The 11,039-nt window shown below is 30.6% G+C and overlaps 1 protein-coding gene across 1 annotated transcript; it reads right to left on the bottom strand.

Moving 5' to 3' along the window:
• Positions 1–465: 465 nt before the first annotated feature.
• LOC145092550 (protein NRT1/ PTR FAMILY 4.6-like) lies at positions 466–9,180 on the bottom strand. The gene is made up of 5 exons (XM_079030496.1): positions 8,847–9,180; positions 8,612–8,720; positions 8,242–8,459; positions 1,817–2,260; positions 466–1,639 (listed from the first exon to the last, which is right to left on the bottom strand). Exons 1-5 carry the CDS (start codon positions 8,847–8,849, stop codon positions 683–685), a joined length of 1,731 nt encoding a protein of 576 aa, XP_078886622.1. The 5' UTR covers positions 8,850–9,180; the 3' UTR covers positions 466–682.
• Between the last annotated feature and the right edge of the window lie 1,859 nt (positions 9,181–11,039).

Here is an 11,039-nt window from a genome sequence, read left to right as displayed (position 1 = left end):
TTAAGATTCGAAAGGGAAGCTATTTCCGGATAGGAATTGAATTACTTTAAAATATTCAAGTTTGACAGGTTAACAATGGAGGAAATTAGGCGGCCGGAGCTGCGATTTTAGAAAGAAAACGTCCTATTTTCTGAATTTGGCATAATAGGTCACTAGAGTTTGGTTTATGAACAAAAAGAAACCCCTGCTTAACTTCTCTCTACATAATTAGTTTCAGAAATGACACAATCCACCCTTGACTTATAAATCCCAATTATTTATTAAACAAAAAAAAAATCAAAATATAACACCACTCCTCGTATGGTATGAAACCACACTTTTGTAATAAATGGTGACGACATTGTGGTTTCATGAGGGCACCACTCCCTCAGCCTAGCAATAGCCTATACCTTTTTGTTTTGCATGTAATTTCTTGTTAGAACTATAAGGTTGTTAATTTTATATAAAGTTAGAAAACTTAAAAAGTGAAAAGTATTATCGATCGATGGGATATAAATCATAAAATGAAGGGTGTGCGATGTAAAACTACAAACTGCTGCATCTTATATTGAGATGTAAAACTACAAATTGCTGCATCTTATATATACTATCACATCCTGGTATCCTGCTGATGATGTATGTCATATATGAAACTGTCGACTTTGTAGCAGTCTCTTCAATACACCTCCAACTTCTCCATAGTTTACAATTTAGCCCCTGTAGATTGATACTTGTACCGGCGAGCCCAAAACAAATAATGGAGGAAATTCAGTGCGCTCAACACGCACATCAACCAGTAAAACTTCTCCAAATGGTAACGGTTCAAGTTTTCTCCCGACAACCATCCAGGGTGGCCGGAGTCCCCTGTGACGCTGTTCACAACCGACACAATAACAGTGCTCAGGTAGTACCCCATAGCCAACGACGCAAATGATAGTGAGGTGGCTAAAGACTTCATATTCGCCGGAGCTTCGGTGAAGAAGAACTCCATTAATCCGGCCAACGTGAAAAGATCAGCAGATCCAAGAAACAAGTACTGGAACGCAATCCATAGAAATGTAATCGGCAATGGCTCGAGAGGGTTGATTCCAGCTCTCATGGCAATCCGTTTGCGTTTGATCTCAACCAGAGCCGCCACAGCGGTAGCCATTACTGACAGAAGCAACCCAATTCCAATCCGTTGCAAGTGTGAAACACCCATTTCGGATTTTGTTGCTCTTCGGGCAAATGGGATTATGATATGGTCATAGATCGGAGCAAGGAAGATGATGAACATCACCGGAAAAACAGGGAGGGAGGCTGCCGGAACTTTTAGCGACCCAATCTTCGTGTTCATGGTGGAGGCTTGTTGGACTGAGAACGTGGAGAGTTGAGCCAAACAACAATTGAGCATGATGGTGCAACCAAAGATCGGAAGGACTCTGAGGACGATTTTGACTTCTTCAACTTGTTTGACTGAGCATTGGAGGAAAGTGTAAGCTGGTTTGTTTGTCGTTGCATGATTTAAGAATTTTAGACTTGTTGTCGGGGTTTCGGTTTCTTCAAGATCTTTTGTGACAGTTTGTTGTTGTTGGGTATCATTTGGCGACAGTGACATGCTAACGATCGCATTGCTTGGACTTCTTGCGACACAAGCATTTAATATTGCCGCAATCAGTACCTGCATCACCAAAAGGGATATATATTGACATAACAAGTTTGAAGTGTTGAAGACACTAATTTCTAGGGGTAAAAATAAAATAGTATTTTTCACATAAAACTAAGGTCAAGAAGTCGTAAAATGACAACCTAATATGTAATTTGTTCCAATGGGGGTCAATAATGAACTTTAAATTACCTTAAACATCATGGTGAGAGGGCTACCGGAAGGGATTTTGTTCTTATAAAAAGCAGAGCCAGCTAGAAAAACTGGGATAGACAATAAGATAGTCAACATAGAGATACCGAAACCCCATTCCCATCCTTTGTTATCTTCAATCCAAACCACGAGTGTAACAGCAATGAGAGCCCCAACAGAAAGGGAAAACATGAAGTAGTTGAAAAACGTTGATCTTTGCTTTCTTCCCTTTATAGAATTATCATCAAACTGTTCAGCCCCATGTACAGGTAATGATCCCTTTATGCCACCTACACCTAACGCGATCAAATAAAGGCCCAAGAAAAGCAATGCGGCTTTGGCACCATGCACTTCTTCACATGGGAATATTGTGGCTTCTATAGGGTTGCATTCGGGTGGCTTTAGAGATGATGAACGAGCTTGTATTGTCAGTATCACAAGACCCTAGTAATTAGATATAAACAAAAAATGGTTAAAATCCTAACATGACCCGATATATATATATATATATATATATATATATATATATATATATATATATATATATATATATATATATATATATATATATATATATATATATATAAACGTTAGATATGCTTAAAAATGTGTGTAGTGCTAATTTCTGTCTTGCATCTTACAGACAATTGTCCATAAGAAAAGGGTGGATTTTTCATTTTTGTGTGGATGTCATTATCTCAATCTAGCAAGATTGACCCAATCTAAACATCATATCCCACTAAAATGCCACTTTGGACTTTAAACATGGTTTTTTTAAAGTACTCGACAGTCAATTATACATCTAAAGTAAGAATAATAAGACAAAAAACTTAAGACTATGAAAATCAACGTTATCATGTTGAAAAATAGAATTAAATTATATCAAATCAGGAAGGAACCAAGATTTTTGAATATCAGCGTTTAAAAAGATAAATTTTAGAGTAAAGGCTTAAAATGAAAGATGGGCTATATATAGGTATAGTGAACTTTAAGTGGTTGTAGTCATCCACCTCTCCGCTACTAGCTCCAACAATGTATCGAACATGTAATGTTACAAGATATTGCTCGTGACACGTACGTAAAGTATAGTGTTGTGAAATTTAAGTGCTTTGTTTCCATGCAAAAAACGTTTTTAATTATTCTCTTGTATGATCAACTTTTGTCCTACAACTCTACAATTAGGATCAAACTCGTTGAATCATATTATCCGACAAGGTTTTTTCACCCAATTTTAAGACCTTCTTCGTCTCATCAATCAAAAGGACGTTATCCATACTTTTGACTTTTGAGTAGTACCCTCGTGGTAATTTACGTGGTCTATATTTTTATAAGTTGTACTATTTTGACGTTAAAAAGATCCAAATTTAAAGGTATATTGAAGTTTGAACATTAAAGTGTGAAGTGAAAGGTGGTATCACGTGGTACAACTGTGAATGCAACAACGTTTATCGAGAACGCATTAGAAGGGATAAGACATTAATGATATCGAAGTATATCTTGTTTTTGTTTTCCGAAACAATAAAATGAATTTATCTGTTACATGAGGTACGTATGGCCCTACACATCATAAAACTTTTTAAACAAAAAAAGTATTCACGTTTAAACTTATGAAAATACAAAAATGCTAAATGTACTTTAATCATTGTACTTGTATTTTATAAAGTAATCAGTAAAGAGCACTCTACAATTTTGTCAACATAGTTTAATTATTCCTTTATCAAATATATTATTAATATTGCAACAAATTAGAATTAATGATGATGATGTAACTAATTAAATACCTCTTATTTCAACAAATTCCCACCAAATCATCGTATTTTTGATGGTCAAATAAAAATAAATAATCATGTAAAAGTAATTATTTCAACATTTTTTAATGAAATATAGTATCTATAATGGTCAAACAACTAACAAGTTTATAAGCTATTTCATTTTTAAGTTTTTTTATTTTGTCATTAAAACCAACAAATAAATTTATGCTTACTTCTTTGAAAACAACTCAAGTTAACATTTTAAGTTTTAACAGACTTCTTGAGTTATTTAAATTATCTTAAAAAAATATACCATTTATTAAATATAAAAAATTTAATCTTCTACATATCATTTTATATATTTAAATTAGTTTATCAATTTGTTTTACTAAAATACATTTTTAATTTGCTAACAACTATTGTTTTAGTTATCATCTACGTTTTCAGTTTGTACTTAAAACATTACCTTAGCAATTATAACAATTGATTGAGTTGGTTTAAAAAATGTGATTATTTATAGTGGGTTTTAGAATACAATATGACAATTCTACATGTCTTTTATGGTACATATTTTTTAGAGTAAATATTTCAATTAAAACACATTTAACATTAAATTTGATTTATAAAAACAAATTTATTTTTAATAGATGTAAAGTTATATATATATATATATATATATATATATATATATATATATATATATATATATATATATATATATATATATATGGTTTTTAGAATACAATATCACAAATCTACATGTTTCTTATAAACTCAAATTAATAGTCTATACCAACCTTTTAAGAGTAAATATTTGAAAAAAAGGCATCTGACATAAAACTTAATTGATAAAATCAAATTTAATTATATAATAAATGCGCGATAAATTTAATATACACAATATATATCCATGGTTCTCAAATTAATAGCACCCACCATTTAAGAGTAAATATTTCAAAAAAGGCATTTGACATAAAACTTAATTGATAAAATCAAATTTAATTATATAATAAATGCGCGATAAATGCAAGGTATATATATATATATATATATATATATATATATATATATATATATATATATATATATATATATATATTCAAGATTAAATAAAAAGGAAAATTTTGGTAGGAAGGTAAGAAATTTTTTATATGTATATTTTCTTAGCAAAAAAATGGAATGAATCATTAGGTGATTCAAAAGTAAAATGATTCACAAGAAAAAAATTCCGAAAAAAGCACTTTTATGATTCATTTTTAGGTAAATCAAGAAAAAAAAACACTTTTATGACAATTTTAGTGAATATCAACAAAATTATCATAAAAATGAATCATCGAAATGTTTTCTCGGAATTTTTTTTGGTGAATCATGTTATTATTGATTCATTTGTTTTGTTCGCAAAAAAAAATAAGTCGAAAAAAATTTCTTACCTTCCTACCAAAAAAAATTTATTACCGGATATATATATATATATATATATATATATATATATATATATATATATATATATATATATATATAAGGTTCTAAATGGCGTGAGGTATGACGTGACGGCAAAGTCAAGCCTCAAGCTTAACGAGTCATGACGTGTTTCAAGACGTGATGTAAGGCGGCGATTTTGTATTAATTTAAAATTATATTACCACATAAATATAAATTTATATTAAATATAATCATTTTTTAGAAGAGTTAGATCAATAGCTAGTGATAAAAATTTAACGAAAACCACAATACCTGTATCTTCGATTAGAAAAGACATAACAAAGAGCAAAAAACCATGTCTCAAACGAAAAAAAACACGCGCCATAACACGCCATAACGCGTCATGGCGCGCCATATCACGCCTTGCCACGCGCCACGGCTAACAGCAACGTTATGAGGCTTTTCATAACGGTGGAGCCACGCCTCACGCCATAACGCGCCTTTTAAAACACTGTATGATTGATTCTGAACCAATCATTTTAGTTATTTTAAGAAACTAATTAATGCATATTAAATGTTGAATATGTAATTAATACCCATTATATCTTCAACATGTAATATGCATTAATTATTTTCTTAAAATAACTAAAATGATTGGTCTAGAATCAATCATACATACACACAATAGATAGTGAAAACAAAATAACCTAATCATCATATCTTGAATTTTAATATATAAATAAATCCTTAGTACTTAAAAAAATGTGAAGACATGAATATAAAAGGTTATTAATAAATTCAACGTTTAGTAAAATAAAATCATGTATATTAATTAATTTATATTTTTCAAACTAGGCATTATTATTAATTAATTTACATCAATAGTATAAGTAAAAAATATAAATATAAGATCTAAAATTAAATATTTTATTTAAAAATGATAATTTATTAATAACAAATAATAACATTTAATAGTTATTTCCACATAAGAAATCATTCAGCAGAAAAGTTATTTGTTGTCGCCCCTTTGCAAGGGCACAAATCTATTATATATATATATATATATATATATATATATATATATATATATATATATATATATAGATATATAAAAGGTTGTAGAACTCGTTACTCGGTACCTGTTCGGCCGACTACCGAGTACTCGGGGAGTACTCGGATTTGGAAATTTGTGTAGAATATTTTTAGGGAAATTATATATATGTCAAAATCATAAGATAAAATCATAAGTTGATTGAAATATATAACAAAATTAGATACATGTGAATACACAAAAAATGAAAAACACATAATGGCCTCATTTCGTGAATAATTACTGAAAATTTAAGATATAAATGTAGTAATAATCAAATGTGTGTGTTAAATAATAAAACATTAAGTATATTATACATATTAATCACTGAGTTGACCGAATTTCACAACACTACTTAGTTCATAAGGGGCCGATTGAGGAGTACTCAGGATTATGTAACTCGCATCGGTGAAGGGGGGAGTAACGAGTACTCGGAGGAGTAATCGGACAACTCGATGAGTTTTACAACACTATATATATATATATATATATATATATATATATATATATATATATATATATATATATAAAGATTTTTTTGTTAAATATCAATTTATAAATGAATTTGACACATGTCATTTTTGGAATTATTAAAAATATTTTTTTCTAGAGTAAATTACACGAATGGTCCCTATGGTTTAGGGTAATTTGCGCGTTTGGTCCCTAACTTATTTTTTTAACTCGGAAGGTCCCTACTGTTTGCTTTTGTTACGCGCTTGGTCCCTATCTTACCTAAAAAGACTATTATGCCCTTGATTTTTTTAATTTATTTAAATAAGCACATCCATAATCCCACCCCCTCACCTTACCTCACCTACCCCATCATTTTTTCCTCTTTAAATAATAGTCTTTTTAGATAAGACAAGGACCAAACGCGTAACAAAAATAAACAGTAGGGATCAAACGTGTAACAAAAACAAACCATAGGGACCTTCCGAGTTAAAAAAATAAGTTAGGGACCAAGCATGCAAATTACCCCAAACCATAGGGACCATTCGTGTAATTTACTCTTTTTTCTATTTATCATTTTCTTGTACTATTTTCCATTTCCATTTAATTGTCATATGATTATATTCATTAACTAACTTTCCATTTCCATTTAATTGTCATATGATTATATTCATTAACTAACGGCAATGTGGATGATTCCTAAATCCGTTCATTTCTTCTTTAAGAGATATTAAGTATTAACTATTTTAGCTATATTTTTCTATAGTTAATAAATGTAACGAGTGTTTAAGTTCTCGTAGTGGGTACGGCAATGTGGATGATTCCTAAATCCCCTCTCATTCGACATGTTGAGTTCGAACTATTTCTCACCAAAGGCTTGGAGATGAGAGAGAAAACCAAATCATTGTTTATCTAACTTTTCAATTTTTTCTTGCAACGAAACTTACTGGTCCTCCTAAATAACAAGTTAAACATGTATTGGGACAAAATAATTGTGGGATTGATGTGACAACTTGAGTGATAGTGCACCAAATGTGACACTACTCATTCCACCTAAAGATTGTAGGAATAGAAGCGCATATAAATTATATCTTTTAACTTGCGCAGGGCAAATTTGATTCACGTGTGACAACTGGTCATTTAGGCAATTAGCTGGTCGTCTAGACAATTAGTGTGTAACGGTTGCATCGCGTGAATCCATATTTTAGCACACAAGTTGTTTGGGAAGCCATGCCAGATATATCAAAATATATATTAAATAAATCAAAATATAACTAAGTCGTCATGCTATTTATGAGTATATGACTTCACACCTTATTTATATATTTATATATAGATGATAATTGTAACAAATATCTTATTCAATTAACACATGGAAGTTGTTGCACTTACCAAAAGTTTGCCACCAAAGGGTAATTTATATCATCAATCGAGGCACATCTTTTTTGCTTTTCATTCTTCTTACATATCTTTTCTGAAGTTAAAATGATAACATTTGCATCAATCATGCATCATCTTTTATACTTTATATTGTGACACTTAAACTTGTTTTAACCGTTCCAAACTTTAAAATAGTTAAACTAAAACACGTGGCCTCCGATGGTAAAGCAATTTTTTCGATGGATAATCATTCACATATTTATGCCACAGAGAGAGAGAGAGAGAGAGAGAGAGAGAGAGAGAGAGAGAGAGAGAGAGAGAGAGAGATTTACCAAGAATTCAACAAGTGCACTTATGAGATAGATGTGATAAGTGGTGAAGAGAGCATCAGATAAAAAGCCACCAAGAAGAGCAAGTAGAAAAGCAGTTCCCATGAAATTTGTTACATGATTTGCTGCTTTTGAAGGAGAAAAGTGCATGTGTTTTATCAAGTACAAAACCAAGTTGCTTGCATTTGCCAAATATGCCAAGTTCTCCATCACCTCCACAACTAAATAAAGAAAATTAACCCATCACGATTTGATAACAAAGATTGATAACCCATATAAAGATTTCAAAAACCCATATCAAATATATGTAAATCTAATAGAAAGGATAAACCCTACTGAGAAAAGTTTCGATCTTGACTTTGATCAACTTTACCTAACACGAAGGAGGCAGCAAGCATGCCACCATGGTGGCCTTTGATAGCAGGTCTCTTCTTCCAATCCACATAGCCTTCCCATATGTTGGATTGTTCTTGTTCCACTTCCTGCAACACATAATCAAAAAAACCCTAATAGGTTAAGTGATCAACTCCAAGAAGAAATTAAAAAGAACATCATATTTTTTTATTTTATTTTGTGGATGGTCAAAACTGAAGAGAGGGTGAACTCACCATTTCTCTTGTGAATCTTTTGAAAAGGAGAGTTGGGAGTTGGAAGTGAGGTATCAATTGCTAGGCGAGATGAAGAAAAAAAGTTAAATTTTAAAGCGAGAGAGAGTTGTCTAGAGAAATCTCTCTCCGTCACTCTCTCTCCAAACCTTCACTTTTTTGGCCGAAAGAAAGATTGCAACTTAAATCGCTTTCACAATCTCACACCCTCTAGTGGAATATATATAGTGCTTAAAAGCCCTTTAAATCGATATTAATTTGTGGCGTTGATTAACAAGTGAGGAGAGAGAATTGTAGAGAAGTATGCTTTCTGTTTACGTGGTGAGAGGGAGGGTATAGAGAGAGCGAGAGGTGTTTTATAGGCACAAGGTAGGAGGGCGGCGTGGGTGTGGGGGTGGGGATGGAGAGAAAAAGATGGGCATCAAATGCTCCTATGGTAATTTTTAAAAGGAAGATTTAGATAGTGTTTTCTTTATACTCATTTATAATGAAAATTCTTTTGAACTTTATTTTGAAACTATTGTATAATTATTTTGTTTTAATAAATAATCTTTTAGATTTAAAGCATATTTATTTAAGTCGAATGCATGGTTATAACAAGTCTATATTAATAAAAGAAATATATAATATAATGATGAGATATATTACATAAAGTGTAGTGTTAGCTTATAAATATCCCTTATAAATATTTCTAGTCAAAGTCAATATATATTTCATTCGAACCACCGTTTGTTACGGTATGTTATTTCTATAAATTTTATTTCTTTATTTTAATAGATTCAATATATATTAGATAATAAATTTATTATGTTTTTCTTTTAAATTAATTATCTAACTTTTTTAAAACAATACTCCGTATTATTATCTATTATTTGATTTTATTGTTTAGAAATGTTTACTGATTTTTTTATGTTTTATATTGTAAGATTTGCAGATAATAATTTAATTTCTATATATAGATAATTAACAAAAAAAAGTAAACCATTATTAGTTTTCGTTATTAAAATATATAAGTTCCTTCACTACAAGAAACATGGGTTTTAGAGATGGATGAATCCATCACTGTTCCGTCGTTAAATGTTATTTGCGATGGATCAACGACAAATACAATTCATAGGTAATTAAAATGTGGCTAATGACTTAGCGAGGGTTTTAGCGACAGATCGGTTTTTCCTTGCAACAAATCTAGCGACATAGCATCCATCGCCAAATGGTCACTCGATACAATTAGTCAGGACATTGACGACAAAATTTTTTAACAACAATCTGTCGCTGTTCTTTCGCAAATTTCCTTGATAAGTTTTTTTTTTCCATAGCTAATCCCTCGCAAACTTTAGACATGATTGTTTTTCCATAGCTAATCCCTCGCAAAATTCATATATCAATTTTTTTTTTCTGTCGTTGATCCGTCACAAACTTTAAACATGATTTTTTCCATAGCTAACCCCTCGTAAAATTCATATACTAATTTTTTCCGATCGCTGATCCATCGCAAACATTTAATATCATGTTTTTTTATTGTGATTCTAAAACAAAAAAATAATTACTACAATCATCAAATTATTATACAAAAAAATCATCAAATAATGATACAACCAAACATTATAATACCAAAACTATCAAAGTTTACCAAAGTATCATTCAAAAACATCTAAAAACAAAACTATCCATATAACATCAAACTCACAACAATTGATAACATTTTAGCAACAAGAAATCCAAGTATGCAAAAGAGGTACAAAAAAAAGTCTAACCTACAAAATAAACATCAGGAAATGAGTTTTCACAAAATATAACTTCAAAATAACATTTTAGCTGCTCTCTTCATTTCATGTTCATCCAATCATTTGCAGTTCTCATTCCTATAAAACATTATTTAAAACAATCAAAAATACCAAAGGTTACCAAAACATTCAAAAACATCAATTACCAAAGGTTAACATCATATTACCTCTAATTTTCAATTTCCCATCATATTTTGCAAGGCTACATACATCTTCTCCATTGCTTCATATTTTGCATAAAATTGTTGTTGTTTGGCATTTATTGTTGCAGCTTTGGCATCCATTTCCTCGCGCATTTGTTGATGTCTAGCTTTCATTTCTACAACTTTAACATCCATTTCCCCATGCATTTTGTTTCGTATAAGTTCATAGACAAACTAAAGTACAATGTCATGATAAGAAACTTTGAAAG

This window comes from Lactuca serriola, chromosome 3 (assembly GCF_051521515.1).
Source record: "Lactuca serriola cultivar US96UC23 chromosome 3, Lser_US96UC23_V15, whole genome shotgun sequence".
Lineage (NCBI taxonomy): Eukaryota > Viridiplantae > Streptophyta > Magnoliopsida > Asterales > Asteraceae > Lactuca > Lactuca serriola.
This window is presented reverse-complemented; position numbering and strand designations above follow the sequence as displayed.

Excerpts from the sequence above, each read along its gene's own strand:
- LOC145092550 (XM_079030496.1), bottom strand. Across the intron at positions 8,460-8,611 it reads TGCTGCCTCCTTCGTGTTAG|TTGTGGAGGTGATGGAGAAC; the intron begins GTAAAGTTGATC and ends TTCTTTATTTAG. Across the intron at positions 1,640-1,816 it reads CTCTCACCATGATGTTTAAG|GTACTGATTGCGGCAATATT; the intron begins GTAATTTAAAGT and ends TTGGTGATGCAG.